The sequence below is a fragment of the Pelmatolapia mariae genome, linkage group LG10_11 (genome assembly GCF_036321145.2).
Source record: "Pelmatolapia mariae isolate MD_Pm_ZW linkage group LG10_11, Pm_UMD_F_2, whole genome shotgun sequence".
Lineage (NCBI taxonomy): Eukaryota > Metazoa > Chordata > Actinopteri > Cichliformes > Cichlidae > Pelmatolapia > Pelmatolapia mariae.
Window position 1 is genome coordinate 5,155,243 of NC_086236.1, and position 21,471 is coordinate 5,176,713.

General features: G+C 38.2%; 1 protein-coding gene across 1 annotated transcript in view; it reads left to right on the forward strand.

The window, feature by feature from the left end:
* The window catches only part of LOC134635850 (polypeptide N-acetylgalactosaminyltransferase 10-like), a 123,361-nt gene that overhangs the window by 91,962 nt on the left and 9,928 nt on the right, over positions 1–21,471 (forward strand). The window contains exons 7-10 of the mRNA XM_063485442.1: positions 665–782; positions 8,649–8,756; positions 17,728–17,949; positions 18,585–18,701. Of these exons, the coding sequence (XP_063341512.1) occupies positions 665–782; positions 8,649–8,756; positions 17,728–17,949; positions 18,585–18,701 (565 nt within the window). The remainder of the gene's footprint in view (positions 1–664; positions 783–8,648; positions 8,757–17,727; positions 17,950–18,584; positions 18,702–21,471) is intronic.

Consider the following 21,471-nt stretch of genomic DNA (forward strand, 5'->3'; position numbering starts at 1 on the left):
AAAAATAAAGCTCTGAAATTCTGAGCACTAGTGTATCACTAGATGATAACTCTGGGCACAAATGCCTTGTAATGTTTCAGGAAATAGAAGGAAAAGAGGCTTTTCTTGGATTTATAATGCTATCTGTGAGGTTATGTTCTCATCTATCTTGCATTATTTCATAGTTCAATACAGAATATTCCCCGTGGATAAAACTTTTCTTTCTCTGCCCGCCTGCTCCTCCCGTTTTCCTCCAGTTGTTGCCGGTGTCCTGATGAGAAGCTGTTCGATATTTTACCATTCAGTTTTGCTGCAGGGAGAAGCTCCCACTGCACTCTGAGCTGAGGACTATTATGTTGTTTGGCACTGCTGAGCTTGTCATCCCAGTCAGTATTCTCACTGGTTCAGATGGGTTAATTGGGTTTGTGCTGTGAAGAGTGTCACTGGGTTGCTACACACACGTGGGGATGTGAAAAACACAGCTCTGGAGTGGGATAGAGCCGGAATTCTCTAACACACTTTTCTGTTTATTTAATCCTGTGTGCATTTAGCAAGTCACAGGATGTGACAAGGGTATGTTCAAACCTGGCACTTTATATGTATGGCCAGCCTGGAAGATTTGAAGTCATTTAATAGTTCCTGTTGTATTCCAATTTATGCCCAACTGTGCCTTTGTGTCTTTTAGGTCTCCAGTGATGGCAGGTGGACTGTTTGCTGTCGACAGGAAGTGGTTCTGGGAGCTCGGGGGATACGACACCGGTCTAGAGATTTGGGGAGGGGAGCAGTACGAGATATCCTTCAAGGTAAAAAAACAATTTAAAAAGAGAGAAGAGCGCACACAAGTGCAGTGTAGTGTAGAAAATAATCAAAAAAATCACTTTGACGTCCGTGAAGAAAGCTGACTTGATTCCCAAGACGTGTTGGTCCTCGTTTAATGTTTGGATTCAGGCATTTCAGTTTTGTACTGAATATACTAAACCCAGGGTTATAAACCGTGTGTGTGTAAGCAGAAAATGACAGCACTGAATACCTCAGTCATGCTTGCCACTAACTCATGATTTTGTAAAAATTGCTATTTTCCTATTATTTAAAAATTAGTATCCAAAAGTCAAATGACTAATAAGTCATAATAAAACTGTACAGAAGTGATGACATCATTCTTGGCAAAGAAATTCATTTGAAATTGGGATTACAGTGTTGAATCATTCTCTAGTATGTTGGTGCAAAATCTCCCTTGTGCATTCAGCTGGGTTGAGATTTAGAGACCATGAAGGTCAAATTGCATAATTCACATCATTTTCATAAACCTCAAGCCATCCAGTGAGCCCTGGTGCCCTCGGATTACCTGTGTCCTGTTTCGTCATAGGATAAAGATGATCACGCTTTTAAGAGGACCCAAAATGCTTGCTGTCAGAGTGCCTCAAAACATTTAAGGTTTTCTTATGGAATTCCTTTGACCTGCCAGTTTTTAACAGACAAGTCAAATCATCCATTAGCAGGAACCAGTGGTGATTCAGGAGACTGGGGTCAGTAAGAAAACAACAGTTAGAGAGTGTACGCTGTCTAGCTTTTTGCACATCCTCTAGCACTGAGAGTGGGCAGAGGAAGTGGTAGAAAGTATAGTCATCTGCAGTGACTCAGTGTTGCTGTCAAAGATTAAAGCCGAATAAGCCCAAAATCACCAAGACAGTATATGAAGTACTGTTTACTGATTCAAGGTTAGCCTGTGAAGGGGAAAAATGTGAAGTTCATGTGAGTACTGACATACTCAGAAAGCAGACACACTGGAAAAAAGAGGCTGTCAGGAGAGAATACGTGTTCATGGAGATATTGTCAAATTTGATGAAAATCAGAGAGGAGAGAGTTCAGAGGGAATGGGAACAGTAATGGCAAGGTGCAACAAAAGGAGAGGGTGGGGGGGATAATATCAAAATCAATAGGAAAGACCACGTAATTGTCACTAAATTGAGAATTGGTTACAGTCACTTCAAGAGTTGTCAATGCCAGGAAAAGAGACAAAGGAGAGAGCTTGTGAAGAGAGAAGAGGAGAGAACGGGTTAGAATGCATTAGAAAGCAACTTGACTAAATAAAGACTGCAATGGAAATGGGCAGTCCTGGATGAGAAGAAGATAGTTGCACAACTTAAATTGCTGTAAAGCTATTAAGAAAAGAGGTCTTGTTGCTAAGTGCAGGAGTAAATGAAATATTTTTCACATTTTTCCTGAACCACCTCCTTCTTAATAAGCGTTTACTGATTTTAATGCTCATATGCAGCATTACTATATTTTGACATTAAACAGCTTTTAAAGAATTTGGTCCCATGTGCCTCCCTCTCTTTGGCTTTCCCCGTATCTCTTTAACTAAGCAGCTAAAAGACTTGTAAAGCCACATGGTGCATCCCTCATTGTGGTTTCAACTCATGAGCCAAATATAATCTGTTGCATCTACGACTCTCCACATTAATCATACTCAGAAGTCCCTATTAGATTATGTTTTTGTCTGGTACTTCACCATGAATTATTCTACAGCACAGCCATAACTGCTTGCGACTTGGCCAGTATGTTAAGCAGTGGTCTCCCCCTCCTCTCTGCTTCCTCTCTCTGCGTGCTCCGGACAGACAAAACGGCCCGTCACAATAATTGAATTCTGGTTTGAATGAGTAAGGACTTTTGTCGTCTCACTCAATTAGACACAAAGGCCACTGCTGTGTAGTTTGATGAAATTGGACATATGCTCCTGTGTGATAGTACTGCGATTGTTCCTTAGAGTGAAATTTCCAGCACAGAGGCATTGTTGTTTATACAAATTGAACACCTAAATCAAATTTTCCATCAAAATAGTTTTACTTGTGAGTGCCTCTTCATATTAACGTAATGCCATTTTGCTATTTTCTGCTATTGATACAGAATAAGAGAAATTTCAACGTATGCCTTGCATGAAATGTTGCCTATGTGAAAAGTTTTACTTTTACATAGGCAACATTTATGACCAAAGGAAAATATATATATATATATATATATATATATATATATATATATATATATATATATATATATATATATATATATATATATATATATATATATATATATATATATATATATATATATATATATATATATATATATATATATATATATATATATATATATATATATATATATATTTTACATCATTATATACATAGATTTACAAATTTATTAGAGCATCTGTCATAAAAACAAGGGAACACTAATATTTTAGAAATATTTCAAACATGTTTAAGACTAAATTTGTTACTATTTATTATATAAAACCAACTGAGTTCACATTCTTATAACTAAACTTGAGCCAGCATACTGGATGTCTCTGAGAAGTTGGAAATTAATCAAGCATAATCCACTAAAACTGATTTTTAGATGAGTAAATAACTAATCTGGTCAAATTCATGGATAACAACAATTTTGAGCCTTTGCAAACTGGTGGATTAGTAAAGAGCAATATTGTTAGTTTAGGACAACCGTGACATACATTTTAGATGGTGGTAATAATTTTGTAAACACAAAAACTCCTTGACAAATGCAAAAAAAATAGTCAAAGCATGCATTGATTTATCTCTAAGACTTTAATTCTGTTGATAGAATATATATTTAAAGACTTGGATGTTCCAAAATATTGTTTACGTTCAATTCAAATCTATAATCCTGTCAAATGTAAGAGGTATAAATATCTAATTTTGCGTATTTATTATATGTGGATTGAAATAGTGGTAATCTATCATAGCATTAGTTCAGTCAAATAAATAACCATTTTTCCACATCTCAAAGTCATGAAGTTTTTGGTTAGGTTCCTGAAATTTTTTCAGTGCTAAACATAAGCTGATACTACGATTTTGCATCAATAATCTCTTTGTGACCGATTTGCCCAGTTGCTCCGGTTGTCCGTAGTTGCTTTGCAGACCTCAACTTGTCTGCAAACATTCACCAACTACTGGCCAAGCAGCAGTGGAACATGAGAAACACTTGAAATTGCAGTTTTGCCTGACCACCACAACACACATTTTTCAAAAGGTCCCACTGTCTGTTTCCAGTTTGCATCACTCTGGTCAGTGTTCGTAAACAAGCTGGTGTCTTTCATGCAACTAGATGCAAACTTGGTCGCCATGATCACTTACAGATCTCTGGGCCTGAGTGATGGAGGCCTAACAACTTAATGTCATCATACAGAGCCTAATCATGGGTTCTTTCACTTGCATCAACATCTCTTTGACTATAAATTTGTAGTTGTAGTTAAATGCTATCAAATGCAAGTTCAACACTTACCTTTTATCTATTGGACGTCACTATGGAATGACAAGAAAAATACTCCAGCTAAATGACGCACAAGCAAATTCAAAAGCACAATAATAATATACAGGGAGAAGCTAAACAATAAGGCAAAGGATTGCTCTTAGGAGTGGTTGATCCATATGAACACAAAGAAAGGTCAAATGTTAAAAATAGTGCTGTCAGCGTTAATCTCATTAAAATGACGTTTATGAGCTAACCACGCTAACGCGTTGACGCCGTGCAGCCCCACACGCGGGGCGATCTGCAGTAACTCGCTAACGGAGATTTGCCGCATTAATGCGGTTATGGCGTTAACATCATTTTAACGAGATTAATGTTGACAGCACTAGTTAAAAATAAAAATCCTTCAAGATAAAGTGGTTTAGTCTTTTGTTATGGGAAAATATTACATTACAGTGCTTCATGTTCTAGAGCAGCTGCATGCAGGAGACTGCAGCTTCATTGTTCTTGATGCCGGTTAGAGGCTTGTAACAACCGCAATCAGTCGGATCATATGGTTGTATTACAAAACCTGTTTTTAAACAAACAAAATCATAAAGACTTTGTTTGATTCTAGTTATGCTACCATGTAGCTACAGCCAAGATAACTGCCACATTTCTTACAAAATGCTGTTGTTGTTTCGTTCTTCTGATGGCTATCCTAGCCGTCAGTTATCTTTTTCACCTCAGTTCCTCTTTGTTCTTTTCAAGCTTGAAAAAGCAAAAACGTTCATTTAGCAGCATAGCAGCTGACCCTCCATTCTCAATGAATTTAACTTTCAAAGCCAAAATCAACCTCTGTCTCCATATACTCAATGCATACTACATATAGTTGCGTGACAGAGAGTCCCCTAGTGCATTGCACTGGTGACGTCACAACTTTTTAGCCACTGACAATGAAGGGTTGTATACAAATGGCTGTAATCCCCAAATGGTTTATGTAATACTTTTACTCATTGCCTTGATTCAAAGCTGAAAGTCTACCCATCTTGACTGTCTGATTTACAATCCACTGTGGTGATGTACAGAACTACAAAAAAAGGTACAAAACAAATGGTTTTTTTATCTTTAAGCTGCTTTGCAACCCACCTCCAACTCAGCTCCACTTTTTCATGCCGTGTCTGTCTTCATCAAACACTCTTGTCATTGTTGCCCTTTCAGTTCTGTACAGGGGTCTAGCTGTGGTTGTTGTGCCTTGGTTCATTTCAAAAAACCCCAGTTCATTTGAATTCTCACATCAGCAGCATCAAAACTTGCTGCTGATCAGCAAATGAAGAGCTGTGGTTCAGTTTTCAGTTTAGAGGTGATCTAAAAACAAATGTAGAAGGAAAAAATATATGAACTCACAACTTTAAACCATTTGCTGGCTGATGTACACTGCTGCCCGGCTGACAGCTGTGAAAGCTTGAAAGAAGTTTTATGAACCACACATATTGAAGGTCAAACCAGCTTTGATGTCAACACTTGTTAAAATCCCCCTTAAATTTAATTTTCTGTGCATCAGGCTTTACTAGCAGACACCATTCATCTTTAAATAAATGCGCTGTTCATTTCTTGCTTAATTGGGCAAGCAAACTCTGCATGAAAGGTTAATGGATTTAGTGACTAAAGCTTTGAGTTGGTAACAGGAAGATTGAGAGATTCTTGGGTGAGATTAGTTTTATTTGGACTAAAAAAAGAGCCTCATTCTTCCATCATACTGTGTTGTTGCTATAGCGTTTCCTTCCCTCTTTGTCCTTTTAAATGAAAAGACATCAAAGCCCTTCCAGAGACATTTGCAATGCTGATTTGTTAAAAATAATTTAAGAGCTACATTGCTTTCATCCATGTTTACTCGTTTGCATTCTTTATCCGGGCCTTTTTTGTTGGTATGCTAGATTTCTTGGCATCTTCTCCTAAAAGACATCGATCCGTAGCACCACTGCAGTTGGAGTGCAGAGCCAAAATATCTTCTTAATACATTAAGAAGGATTCCCTTTCTCTCATTAAGGTAACCATTCCTCACTTGACTTTTCAGATGTAAGTTAGTGCCAAAAGTCAGGTATAATCAGATTGATTATGTGTATGGAATTAAATTATTGAGGTGTTGGGGCCTTCAGCATTATGCCAATGTAATTGCATTCTATAATTTGTTTTTGAAAGGAGCTATATAAACAAGATGGTACTGCTCTGGGCCGCCGTGCTGTGGTTTCCGGTGTTCATGTTTTGAGGTGAGCAGATTGTAGAGGTTGAGGTGTTAGAGGTGAGTGATAAGACTTTTAATTTAATCTGACTGCCACTGAACTCGAGCTCTTGATCCCTCCTGCGGTGGGGCGCCCCTGTTATTAAGCTCAAGTGCTTCAGTGCAGAGATAAAGGGGATGGAAGGCACCAGTGCAGCAGGTCAGACTTTCCCCCTACAGCACAATGTGGAGAGGGTAGATTCAATCTGTTATTTCCCCCGATTCTGTTTGTCCAAGCTGGAGCGATGCAACAAACTTGACAAGGAGTAATTGAATTGAAATAGCAGCCAGCTGATGTCCACTCTGGAGAATCAGGAGGGGAATGCGAGTATAACAACATTCAGGTGGGAAATTACAATTTTGCTCTCGTTACTATATGTCTGAGCTTAAATACAGCCTCTATCTTCATCATCAGAGAGGTTTCTTTGAGAAAATGTCTTGACCTTCAGCCGAAGGCAAGGAAGACTTTTCTAGATTAAAGTGTCTGAATTTCAAATTGTATAAAGACAGCATATTATAACTGTTATATCATCAGAAGTTCAGGCTTCAGAGGTTCAAGTCACGACAGAAGTAGGAGGAATGCAAGATTTAGGCGGATATGGAGGACAGTGTGCTTCAAAGGTCACGGGAGGTTTTGGTGCAGAGCTCATATAAAGTACACTCAAAAAAATCTTACATAAATCTTAAATCCTGATTTAAAGTAGATGTATTTTAATCTGGCTTTTAGACAGATTTTGTTCCAAATTTCAGGCTCCAATAGGAATCCATCTTCTTCCCTAATGTCCTGAAATGCTTAGTCCATAATATTCATAATAAACTAGTATGTAAGTCTTTAACTGGCTAAACAGGCCAAATATTTATTGGTATTTCATTCACTGGTATTGATGTTAGTTTTCTAAGGTGCTATGAAAATGAGTTACACTAGTTTGTTTGGAAGATCAGATTTTTGCATGTCTATATATAGACGAGAACACCTCTACAACCCACATGTCCCATCCAATCTCCTTAACTGGAACATCTAATTCCCAGTAGCTTGTGGAGAAGTCAGCAGCACACATTTCTAAGTAACATGTTGTAGCCTAAACACATCTGTATTGGATATTAGTTTGATCATTATTGTGCAGCACACTGTGTTAATGTTTCAGCTGAATCTTTATTAGGTTTTTTTTTGTTTTGTTTTTTTTTGCATATTTTATCGACACGTTTATCTGTTAGTCAGATTGTGTTTGTGCATATTTGAGACTTAGATTAAGATCAGACTACATTTTGTGGTTGATACCAAAACTCTGATAATTAGGTGGTAATTAATTGCTTCTTTTTCTTCCAACTGTTACACGTCTGCATCATTCAGCTAAATAAAAAACGGGTTGACATCAACAGCACACTGAGAGAATAAATTCAAAGCATGTAATGTAAAAAAGATAATCCCAAACTCTTTGGGGTCAAAAGTTCATATAGTCAAACTTTTGACCCCAAAGTCTTCTCATTAATTTAAAGTGTCTAATCACTTAAATTCTAGCTTTAAATTACTAGATTTTCACACCCTGTAGACTTGAAAAGTAGCTCTGCTTTTGCTAAGTAGCATACCAAATCCAATTTGAGTCTTTGTCATTTAGCTAAGCATGATTGACTTGTCTCATTCTCTTCAGTGTAATTTCCTCTCTTTGGTCTCTGTGCAATCTAGAAACACATGAACTTTTTTCAGAGTTCTATCACCTCTGCAGTCTTTTATAAAATGGGATCCATATCTGTAGTAGTTTGAAGTTTTCAACTCTCTTCGTGCTACTTGAATCTCCTGCTTTCGTTCCTCTCTCCAGGATTTCATGACCAAGTCAGCATACCTTGCACCCCTGTGCGTACCCTATACAGTCCCTACCCTTCTTCAGTTTAAAGGTCCCTCTCCTACTTCTCCCATTTATCCTTTTTTTTCCTTTTATGTTTTGACCTTGTCTACTCTGTTGCTTTTTCCTGGTCGTGTCTTCCCACATTTTGTCTTTCTCACATAGTTTTTGTTTCATCTCTGAAATGTTAACCTCATCAGCCCCTCTCAATTCCAGGCTGTTCAATTACACAAACTCACTCTCAGATATGATCTTTATCACTGCTGACTCCCCGTCTCTCTCTCTCTCTGTCTCTGTAGGTGTGGATGTGTGGTGGTCGGATGGAGGACATTCCTTGCTCCAGGGTTGGGCACATCTACAGGAAGTATGTCCCCTACAAAGTTCCTGGTGGTGTCAGCCTTGCCAGGGTAAGTCTCAGATCTGTCTTAAGCATTATGGGAAAGCTTGATGTTTTCCATTTCTGGTGCCTTGTATTTGTTCAGTGACCTCATGGTGAAATGTCTTGCCTTGTGCAGAGGTGTCGGTTAGGAATTTCTCTCATTATCTGTTAAGCTTCACCTCAAAAACCCTTTCTTCTCTTTACTGTCCAAACAACAAAAGCCAATGCGCTTTGGAGCACCACAAACATAATAACCAGTCAGTCTAAGGGGTGCTGAGCAGAGTGTAAACATGTAATGAATAACTACACAAAGGAAATGCAAAGGAAATCCATTATCCATTTGTTTCTTTAATATGAAAGGAAACAAAATCCGAATCAGGTTTAAATAACTAAATATCAGTATCAGTCTTAATAATGCTACATTGGTTGGGCTCTACAGATGTTGTGTGAAAATCTATAATGTGTATGACTTGAACTTTGGTCTCTAGTGTGAGTGTTAAAGTCCTTCCAACCTCCAAAAGTGGATTTCTTCACGTCTCCGTCTACGCGCAATATTGATGTGTATTTGGACACAACTCGGTAAACAACAGACAGACAAAAATCGTGATCAGGGACATGAAAATGTTGGGCCATCGCATAAAAACTGTTACATTCATGCACAAAAACACAAATTAGTGTATTAAAAGTTGCAGCTATTTCACAAACCCTGCTTTCGAACTCGGTTGACATGCATGACCTCCACCTGTTTCTTCATTTAACTCCATCATCTAAAAGTTCTTCATTTAAGTCTCTCAGTGAAATGGGGGAATGATCGTTGCCATGCACACACAAACATCAGCAGTCTATGATTCCTGCACTGATGGTGGCAGTTGGATACTTTTAACACATCGCTCAACCCTTCCTGGGAGGTTGCAGAAGCATTAGCATTAGCATTAACAACTCCTATCTGTGACTGGCCGTAAAAACCCGATTACCATCCAAAATGCATCTACTCAATACTGAAGGCTAGCATTACATAAAAAGACCACTGAATTGCAAGCCGCTGTGAGTGTGATGCATGCTTTTAGCAGCTTTCGTTTCCTTTACTTTGCATTTCTAAAAGTTGTCACCTACACACACAGCATACAACTTAGAATTTTCTCATAATTAGCTCCCCTTTCTTTCTTCCATGGCAGCTTTAACACTGTGAAACAGCATGAGAAGTGTTAAAAATGGCTTTCTGGCCTGTAGCTGAACATTATTCATTATGTATGACTCAGCCTCATTCTGACACCTGGCTCTGTTTGGCTCAGATGAATATGTAATTAATCCCTTTGGCCTCGGTTTTTGCCTTCTTGGTCTGACCATTAGCCCCACAGTGAGGCTGTATTGAATACTGATAGGAAACAAACAGGCTAGTTTTAACAGTATAAAAGTATTGACTGTACCTGGGGCTGTTATGAATCTGTTTTTTGTTGATTTCTCTACTAGTTTACAAAGAATCAAATAATAATACAGGTTTTTATTTACTGCTGACTTGCCCCATTAGACTAGATGATTAGCGCGATCTTAAGTCAAGATAACTCTGAACACCAAAGGCTCTTTTTGTACCACACAGTGATGGCTGAAGTCACTGACCAACTGTTGTATTTCTTTTTAATTTTGATATTAGCTGATATATTTTATTTTGGCCATGACTTATTGTAAAAATGTAAATAATATAACCAAAAATCTTCACGTTTGGCTTGTATGGCTAGACTCTTCATTTATATCTGTTTTCACAAACACACCTGATAGAAGATCTGACGAAAAAATGTTTGGAAGAATGGAAGATGGTGTGTGTGTGCGTGTGAGATCTACAGAGAGCTTTTTTGTATGTCAGCTTGGGGGGAGAAAAGATCTTGGCGTTTTCTTATTTTGTTTTTTAGTATTTTTTTTTTCCACATGACACTTTGTGTCATTAGCATGTAAGTCATTTTTAAAATGACTTACATTTTTAAAATGACTTACATTTTTTAAATGACTTACATGCTAATGACACAAAGCGCTGTCACACACAAACAGCACTTTAAGATTTAACTCAGTTTTGTGGACCTTAGTTATCAGTTCAGCTCTAAAAGCATAAGGTTGGTTAGCACAGTTTACAAAGTGTTCTTAGGTGGGTTTTTTTGTTTTTGTTTTTATTTGTGATTTTTCTTTTTTTTAAAACATTGGTGTGAAAAACAGTGACCAGTGTTTAGTAGACACTGAATAACATCCTCATATAAGTAAATACTTACTGTACATGGCTGGCAAATTTGAGAGTGCCCAAGTCTCATTACTATAGCTATGTATGTGTCCACCTCCCTCCAAATGATAGCAACAATCACTGAGCGTATTTTGGGATCATTTGTGTTGTCCAGACAGCGGGGACTGGGGGGGAAAAAAAAACAGCTACAAAGAACTGCTGTATATTTTGTAATGGATTAGTTCTAAATTCATGAAGAAAAATTTAGAACTTGGGGAAAGGAAAAATAAAAGTTCTAAATTTATGAGAATGTGTCAATTGTTTTGGAAAACATAACTTCAAATATATCATCCAACAAAACATTCAGAGAGATGGAGCTAGATATTTATTTCTCTATCTATATATCATATCAAAATAAATCAAGTTAACTTGAGCTCTAGTATGATCAGCAAAATGATGGAGAATTTCATTTAGCAGCACAAGTATAATGTTGTGTGAGGAACACAAATCAATAGATTAGTGCAGGGGTGTCAAACACAGCAAACATAATCACGTAATCAAACAGCCCATTGCATGACTTTGCAAAGTGTGAAAACTGCCAAGGAGGGCATAAATTTGGATTTTTAGCTGTGTTTTTGGCAGTTTTACAGTCGTCTTACTAACAGACATTTCTCATTTAAGATCATATTTGGACTTTATGTACCCCACCATGTAAAATGAGTTTGATAGCGCTGGATTAGAGCTTCGACTATTTCACAAACTGCTGTGTTACAACATTCGACTTATGCAAATCTGCCCCTGCTATCCCTCTGCTCACTGAAGCCTAAAGTTCTCCTGCAACATGCAGGAAGACAGCAGACGTCTAACAATTCATAACCCCAAAATGTTAAAGGTACACGTTTATGTCACAATGTGACACCATAATAAAAGGAACCAATCAAATAACCAATAACCAATCAAAACAGCAGGAGGTGGAAAAAGTTTAAGATTTTGTGTGCTAAAATTGCTGGGGGCGGGGTTGTCAATCTAATGATGTGCTCTGGCTTTGTGGGTAAATAGGGCATAAACTTAAACCACTATTGATTTCTCTTAGGTGGCTAAAATCCATTTTGTTACTGACTGTGTCGTCAACAGTCCATGACTTTAGTTCCGGTGCCGGTCAATGCTCCCGTCTGCTTGGCAGCTTGACACCACCTGCTGTTGATGACACATTGTGTGTGGCTCTCACTTCAAAGCAACTGAACTAACCCCAACTGAGTAAAAAGAGTTTTCCCAGTAAAAAGCTTATAATTTTAAACATCCATCCTTTTTTTTTTTTTTTTTTTTTTTTTTTTGCCGCTTTTATCAAACTTAAGGTTGCAGGGAGGCCAGAGTCTGTCCCAGCTCCCATAGGGTGCGAGGCAGATACACCCTGGAGCGGTCACCAGTCCATCAGAGTGCCTTAACTGTTTCAGTTTTAATAGTAGAGATCTGCTGCACAAAATCCAGAATGTATATCTAGATATGCAGAACTAACGGACTGAAGAATTCCCTTAACAGGACTCAATAAAGACTTTGGTTTGTGTAAGGATTTAGTCATGGCTCACTAAGAGACACTTCTGCCATGCTCTAAAAAATTTTTTGCCTGAGGAAAGAATTAAACCTTTAAGACCTTTTTTTTTTTTTTTCATTTATGCTGATTTTTTTTTAAAAGTATTCCTTATCTATATAATCTCTTCATGGTGAGAGAAGCATTTCAGCAGGTACAGATAAAGAGAACAAAGGATCTCCAGACATATTTATAGACTTTCGTGTGCACGTATGTATGTGCACATCAGGGAATCTCAGCCCCCTCTAAGTCCAGTCGGCACACAGGAAGATAGAACCACTGAACTGCACTTCACCTAGGGAGCACAGAGCTTGAGTTTTGCTGCAGGCGATGAGCTTTGCTACAGGGATTTTATGTGTGCCTGTGTGTGTGTGTGGCTGGAAGCTTTTCTTCACTACATCTGTACCTCCGAGGGTTGGAGGATTTGTATTTATTCCTTCCTGGGAGGATTGCTGAACTTGTATTCTCATTCCTTTCACCATCCCTGCCTCCAAGGCTGCTACCATCTATACTCCCAGGCATGCGTGCACACCCCAGAGGCTGACGCCTCAAAGGCTTCAGATGGATGGATTTCGCATTGCTCAGGCTTTTATGTTTGCAACTCAAAGCAGGCTTAAAGAACCTGTGTAAGATGTTGTCTGTGCTGCCATTACTGTCGCTCATGTTTTGCATCGGATTTCTCTCCTCCTCACCTGTTTTATGCCTCTTAGTCATGAATATTAGATGCTCTTATAATGAGACAAAAAAGGGTGGGGCTTTTTCTGTGAGCTTATGTCACTACATGTATAATTTAGTGGCCTAAATGTACAATAAATAATGCATTCTTTGTAGCTGATGCCTTACATTTGGGTGTTCTTGTTCATTTTACGTTGCTCTCATTAGATCTTATAACAATCTCTGTTCAGCGACTGTTCACAGTGGACATTGATGGAGTCCTTTACTCCTCTCTGATTCTCAAGATTTCTATTGTCCTGTTGCGTTGGCTGCACTTACTCCACCTACACAGAGAAGGGAAACTCTTTCGAGGATCCGAGTGTTCAATGTTGTACCAAGAAGTATTGGAAGTCTTCTCGGGTGATTCCAGCTCTACTCGCATCTTGACATGTGTAGATTCTACAGTGTCTCTCAAATGATTCACATAATGACCAACATCTTAAGATATGGTAGGTCAGGAAATCTCAGTGCCTTGCGACCAGCACCATATGACAAAGTTGACATGAAATTGACGACACAGCCACTGTCGTTAGCTGCTGTTTTCAACGGGTCGTGCACATCTTGATTTTTATAACCTGGCGGGTTGTGCCAACGGTGCGTTTGCCAAGTGCACAATCATGCCATGCACCTATCGTTCAGGCGAATACCATAATGGATGTGGTTGTGCAATGATATTACCAGCACCACATGAAGCAACCAACACAATGGGGACAGCTCCGCTAGCAGTTAAATATCTGGAACTCTCAGTCGGCTTATAAAAACTAAAGAAGCATCTTGTTTGCCCAAACAACCTACATGGATATATTCTGTTTATTTGTTTTGTTTATGTAGCTCGCAGTAAGTCCATATTCTAATTTTTTTCCTTCTTGGTTTTCTATCAGTATCTGATGGTTTTAAAAAATTAATTTGTTTTTCCTCATGATTTTAGTAATTATTTTTTCAGGATGTGATCTTGTAAAAAGTCATTAAATCAGACCTTTACGTGCCTCACTTTTTAAATAGAGTGAAACAGAAGGGCTTCTTGCTTCGTAATCCTTATTTTTATTCTCCAGGACTTCCTTGCAGTAAGAGTAGCTCCTAGTGATGAAATACCAAGAAAAGTCTTAAAATTACCACTTTTTCTAAGAATTTCACCTTAAGGTTGGGGTTATCGAAATGGTTATTCCCAAGGCATATTAGCCCTTAAATCTGGTTGGAGTGGTGACTTGGACCTTTGGGTTTCTTTAGGAGAGGAGAAAAGGTGGAGCCACAGGAGTGCATCAAAAGAAGACGTTCCCCCCCTCTGAGTAAAGAGGAAGAATGAATGCAGTTGGCATTTGGGTTTTTCTTTCCTGATAATTCATCTTTTCAATCTTTAGTGAATAATGTCATCAGTATATAAATATAAAATAAAAACAAGTTGAATTGACAAAGCAGTAATACTTAAGTGTGGATTCACAACATCAACTCACGTTACGCGTCTTGCTCCTTTTCATCTATTAAAGCCAAGCCAGTCTCACAGCTGATTTCAAATTTTCTTATTTCATAAAGCTACAAAGAATGTTTCAGATCCATGTGTAATGTCATTAGAGACCTAATTAGGCGTAACAGCTTCCCAACACCAAGTATATAGAAAAAAAGAAAAGAAACAGACAGTTTTTCATCCTTTATAAAGGCACCTTGTAAATTAGCACATAATTCAGTTCAGTGTTGTATCTGCTTTCGTGACTAGAGACAAGGTACTTCCGTTTTTTCATCTCTCGCCTCCCGGGGCATGATGACAGGTCCTGTATGATGACTGGCCTCCTTTCTACTGAGCGGCTTTGATCATTTTGTCATGTCAAATCAATCAAAACTTCAAGGGTGGCAGGATGTACAAATGATGGCTTTGTTTGTTGCAGTGAAGACACAATGCCCAGAAAGGCAGGAATTTAGCTAACAAGCCAGCTAACTGTAAGACTTAAAAGCAGATTTTATTTTCTGACACAACAAATATTTTCAGACAGCAAAGGCAGAAAAAAAGGCATAGGGGAGAATATTAAATGTGCTGCACAGCATGACAAAACTAACACAGAATCTCAGATAGCTGTTCTGCTATTACGAGTCTGGAATTAATCTAAAGGGAATTTCACGACTTTGATGATCAAACTGGTGGTTGGTTAGGGAATAGACGCATGTGTAAGTACAATTGGTCCAGTTTTTCATTAGATGACTTTGAAAAACTGAAACTTCACAAATATTTAAATTTCTAACATATTTCATGACTTTTTATCAATGCATTTATCATAAAGAAAATTCATCAGATTTCTTCACCTATGAGCAGCTTTTGTGAAATCTTTCATGGCTCTTTTTAATAATAATAATAATAATAATGTATACTTTATTGATCCCCGTGGGGAAATTCTTCTCTGCATTTAACCCATTCACTCAGTGAAGCATTGGGCAGCCACCAGTGCGGCGCCCGGGGAGCAGTGTGTGGGGACGGTACCTTGCTCACGGGTACCTCAGGTTAGCCTTTCAGGGGATTCGAACCCCCGACCTTCCGATCATGGGGCAACCGCTTTACCTACTGAGCTATCTATTATTGATTTACATATGGTAAGATGGTAAATATATTAGAGGGTTACCTGCACAAACAAAGCCTGGAATAGTAGCCACAAAGGAATGTAATGTGCATGTGGACACTTGTTGCAGCCAATAGCCCAAATTGTAATACACTGAAACAGACACGTTATTAAGAAAAAAAGAGGGAATATTGGCTATAAAGGCTTTAAAGACTAAAACAACTTTCTCTACCTGAAAGTTGTAAAGTTAACTTGGGCGTCTTTGAAGTCAAACTCAAGTATCCATTTGAAGAACAGCATTCTGGACAAATTCCAATCTGGCTTTCGTAGAGCTCACACTACTGAAACTGCACTTCTGAGAGTCTCCCACAACATTTTGATGAGATGTGATGCAGGAGAATGCTCCGTTTTGTTGATGTTGGACCTCCGCCTTTGATACTGTGGACCATCATGTTCTGCTAGATAGGCTGAGACACTGGCTGGGTATATCAGGGTCTGCTTTGGAGTGGTTTGAGTCTTATTTGCATGAACGATCCTTTTCTGTGGCTACCTCTAAGTACAGTTTCTCTTCTACTTTTCTTGCCTATGGTGTGCCACAAGGTTCCGTTTTGGGGCCTTTATTGTTTTTGTTGTATTTACTTCCTCTTCAGCACTTATTGAGCACTTTTAAGGACATTTCTTATCACTGCTATGCAGATGATATTCAGTTATATATCTCCTTTAAGCCCAAGATGTTTCCATGCTGCAGATTTTGCATAAGTGCATAGACTCCATTAGAGGTTGGATGGCTGAAAACTTACTTCAGCTAAATGAGGAGAAGACTGAAGTCCTTGTTTGTGCTCCTAAAAAATTTGTACCTAGTGTTATGGAAAACTTGGGTCCACTTGCTACATTTGCCAAACCTTCTATCAGGAACCTCGGTGTAACTTTTGACTCAGCTCTGACTTTGGACGCTCATGTTAAATCTCTGGTCCGCTCCTGTTTTTATCACTTGAGAAACATTGCTAAGCTGATTCCCATTGCATCGCGCTCCGAATTAGAAATTGTCATTCATGCATTTGTTTCATCTCGTCTGGATTATTGTAATTCTTTGTTTACTTGTTTATATAAAGCCTCTTTGGAGCATCTGCAAGTTGTTCAGAACGCTGCTGCAAAGCTTCTGACCAAGCCCTCCAAGTACTCCCATGTCACACCCCTGCTGATTCAGCTGCATTGGCTCCCTAATAAATTCAGAATCCACTTAAGGTTTTGACCTTGACATTCGAGGCTCTGCGTGGACAAGCACCAACATATATCAGGGAACTTTTACATCCATACATTCCCAGCAGGTCCCTGAGGTCATATGATCAGGGCTTGCTGGTTGCCCAACACACGAGGCTAAAAACAAAAGGCAACAGAGCTTTTGTAACTGTGGCCCCTAGACTGTGGAACTCTCTCCCTTTGAGCCTGAGATCTGTGGACTCGGTGGTCGCTTTTAAAAACAGCTAAAAACGTATCTTTTTAAACTTGCTTTTGGTTGATTTTTGTTTTAGCTTCTGTGAAGCACTTTATGATTTTTTTTTCTTGAAAGGTGATATATATATATATATATATATATATATATATATATATATATATATATATATATATATATATATATATATATATATATATATATATATATATATATATATATATATATATATATATATATATATATATATATATATATATATATATATATATATATATATATATATATATATATCACCTACAAACAAAGAACTAACCTGATGGTAGCAAAGTTATTCTGTGAGCCTCAGCTTTTGCCAATAAATGAACCAACATTTTTTAAATGCAGTCATTTATTTGATTGGTGTGAAAACTTGATGTCTGCTGTTCTGACAGTTAACAGTGTAAAATGTGGTATGTAACTATAGAGTTAACTGAGAAACCATTCTGATCTCAGAACCTGAAGCGAGTAGCAGAAGTGTGGATGGACGAGTACGCCGAGTACATCTACCAGCGCAGGCCTGAGTACCGCCACCTGTCGGCAGGAGACATGACTGTGCAGAAGGAGCTGAGGAACCGGCTCAACTGCAAGAACTTCAAGTGGTTCATGAGTGAGGTGGCCTGGGATCTGCCCAAGCACTACCCACCTGTGGAGCCTCCTGCTGCTGCATGGGGAGAGGTACAGTTGCTCTTATCCTCTAATTAAAGGCAGCCTAATTGAAAGATGGAACTAGAGCTACCAAGAAATGTGTGTTAGAAAGTCATGACAGTGAGTACTTTGAATATGTAATGTGAAGCTATTTTTTTCTCAGCTTCATGTAGTTTAGTTTTAAAATGCCACTTTGTGTGCCAGAGGTTCAGTCTAAAGATAGTTGGTCTTGTTACTGGTGTCTTAAGCAAATTCTTCTTTTTCTCCTTTGGTATGACAGGCCAAAAGATAAGAGTAATTACCAGCGGTTTCCTCTAAAATAACTCAAGAAGCTGTCAAAAATTCTCTCCATTTGGCTCTAATAATCCTATCTGTCTGTCATACCAGACTGCTGTCTGGAGCTGTGGACCGGTTACACTCAGTGCATGAATTTAATTAGAGCTTAATTGCAGTGTTCTTGCCTCCCGAAATAACCCAAACTAATGGTATAATACTACTTGAAGCTGCCTGATGATTTTTTTAGCATTATATTCTTTGTGATTTTGGTAGTTTAAGAAAACCTCTGATCTCTGTTGAAGATATACAACTCTTGTTGCATGAATGACGTCCTTCTGCCGTCTTTCATGCTTATGTGACTCTGCTCTTATGTGTGTTTTTTGATGAAGATCCGTAACGTGGGTAGCAGCATGTGTATGGAGAGTAAACATTTTGTGTCTGGGAGTCCTATCCGCCTGGAGAATTGTGTGAAGGGACGAGGCGATGTGAGCTGGAGTCATGGACAGGTACGAAAAAGTCACTGAAGTCAGTTATTAATCAGTGAAGCTTGAATGGAACCTGATTAAGGTCATGTTATTAGTGCACCTTCAACGTCTAATTATTACTCATTTAACCAAAGTTCTTCTGTATACAGGAAGAGTGATGAGAAAGAACTCAACCTGTGTGCTCACAGTGAGCACGCCTAACACGGTCCCATTGATGCAAACACTGTAGGCGGCAATAAAGAAAACCTGCAAATCCAGAAAATTAATGCGCTGACATTGTCCAGATCATGACAAAATGTGCATCTTCATTAAATTAAAATCTCAAAATAGAATCCAGACATATCCTGAGGGGAAGCGTAAGCTGCAGCGTAACTGTATTAGGCAAACTCGGCACAGCATCATCTCTGCCTGTGCTGCTCTCGTTGGTAACCTGGAGTGTGTCTGCCATGTTGTCAGATCTTTCTACTGACCAAGCTGAACTTGCAGTACAAAGCTCAAAAAATGTGGCCTTTGTGTACAGATTTATAGACGGCAACATGGTTTGACTTTTTAAAGACAAGTCCAAGTGGCCAGTGGAGAAACTGCAGGTTTTGCCAATCCATCTGTGAGTCCCAGAGGATGTTATGATTCCAAGGATTTTGCAACAGAAACGGCCTTTTTGTTTTTTGTTGTTTTTCTTTATATTTTTCCTTTCCATGGGAGTTTTGGTTCATACATCATAATGGGTTTTTTTCGTGTGGTTGTTCAGTTTTTTTGTTGTTTTTTTTTGTTTTGTTTTGTTTTTTTAATCAAAGACTTGAGTTCTACTTTATTTTACTTTTTTTCTTGTGGACCTGCCTTTAAATATTTTAAACCCTTGCACACACAGTTCCCTTTTTATTTTTAAAGCCTGTTTTTGAAACTTTTAAATGCCTCCTTTTCATACATTAATTCAACATTAGGCATGCAGAAACCATACTTTGATGTTTTCATCTTTTGATACCCAGGCCAAAAGTCGTTATTTTAGAAGTTATTAATAGTTTAATTTTCTCCATATAATTTTAATAGTTGATGTAATTGCACCCTTGATTTCATCAGGATCCTGGCACGCTTTATTAAAAGAAGCTGCTCTTTAATTTTGTCAATGATGTGTTTCACTCTCTGCCCCGTACTTACTCAGAAGATTCATTATACTGTGGTCAGATTTCCCAGCATTCCCTGCATTGGGAGTTTTCTGTTAGCTTCGATAGTGTGTGTGGGCCAGTCCTTACATTGCTGAAGGTGGCAGGTGTACAGGTATGTCATCCAGGTCAGACAAAGGAGTGATTTATTATAACTGCTATTTACTTGCTGTGTCATCAGGCTGTCCAGAATGTAATAAGCATTATAGCGATCATCTATACTCCACAATGTAGATTTAAAAAGAAATCTAAAGGAAAGCAGGTCTAGTGGTCCAAAAATGTGCCTTTCAACTACAAAGTTGAGCGATTTTAGGTTTTTCTTAAGGGCACATTTATGAAATCGCTTAGATAATTGGATTTTGTCAGCTAACGAGACATAAATGTCAAAAAAATAGTGCCCACATAGATGGAAAAGCTTCTTCATTATCTCTGCATTGTTCTAAAAGGACTCTGCACTCACACGTCATAGCGTAGATCTTAAAGCACAGCTCATAATACAAACTTAATGGATTGAATGTCCCCTTTTGTTTCCACAGCCAAAATACTGCGCCTCAGAGCTCTGACAGTTTAATTGCTTTAATCTGAAGATGCATTGTAGTTTAATTTGTGTCACAGTCTCAATCTGTATTCAGAGCCAGCACGAAATGCATTCGCTGCAGCTCACAGGTGGCCTCTCTGGCAGCTGTCCTTGTCAGGGCTTTTCGATTCTGTACAGGAGGAGTGGAGCAAATCATTCAGACAGTGTTTGGGAGCCAGAGGGGCAACAGTCACCTGGACATCACAGATGGAGATTAAAAGTTTAATTTTGTATGTTTGGTTTTAAATAAGAGCGAATTAGACTTTTTTTTTTTTTTTGTCTGGATATGTCTGGAATCCAGAAATACTTCTGCAGAAATATTAATTGTTGAATCATTTACCAAATCAAAATGAGTCATTTGCTGGTTTAAATGAAACTAAATGCAAAAATCTAATATGAGTTGTTAGCTGAGACGTTTCAATTCATTGTACATATCAAGATTTATCATAATCGCTGATTTCACGGCTAAGGCAGCTTTGATATCAGCAGATATGATATCAATCATTGTGATGAACTCATCGGCATGTAGACAAATGGATAGCGATCATAAGAAGCTGCGTTAATCCATCACTGTCACAGAAAACGAAATAAGGGTCAAGAAAAAGAACAATTGATACAGTACGCGTTGGTCTTTGTTTTTTAGGTTTAGAACCATGAATAAAAACTGTATATAATCATGGATATCCACTCTGTATTCATAAATATAAGATAAATACAAAATTATTGAATCAAAAAAAAGTCAACCTGTGGAGAGCCATTTCACTTCCCAATACTTCCACTGTACAGAAACTGGCTGCAGGTCATCCCAGTGTGCAGTGGGGTGCCCTCACAAAATAACCCTCAGTAAATAATCATCTTTACCTTCTTTTATAGCAAAAAGCTCACATTGGAATTTCCCATTTTAATGTATTTTTGGCTCATACAGCATGATAACCTGTTCAAAATGAAATAAAACAACATTTATGCCTTTTGGATTTTTCTAACTGAATGACTTTGCCAGTAAAACTCAGTAAAACATAATTCTACAATCTCACAACAACACTTGCCTCAATGC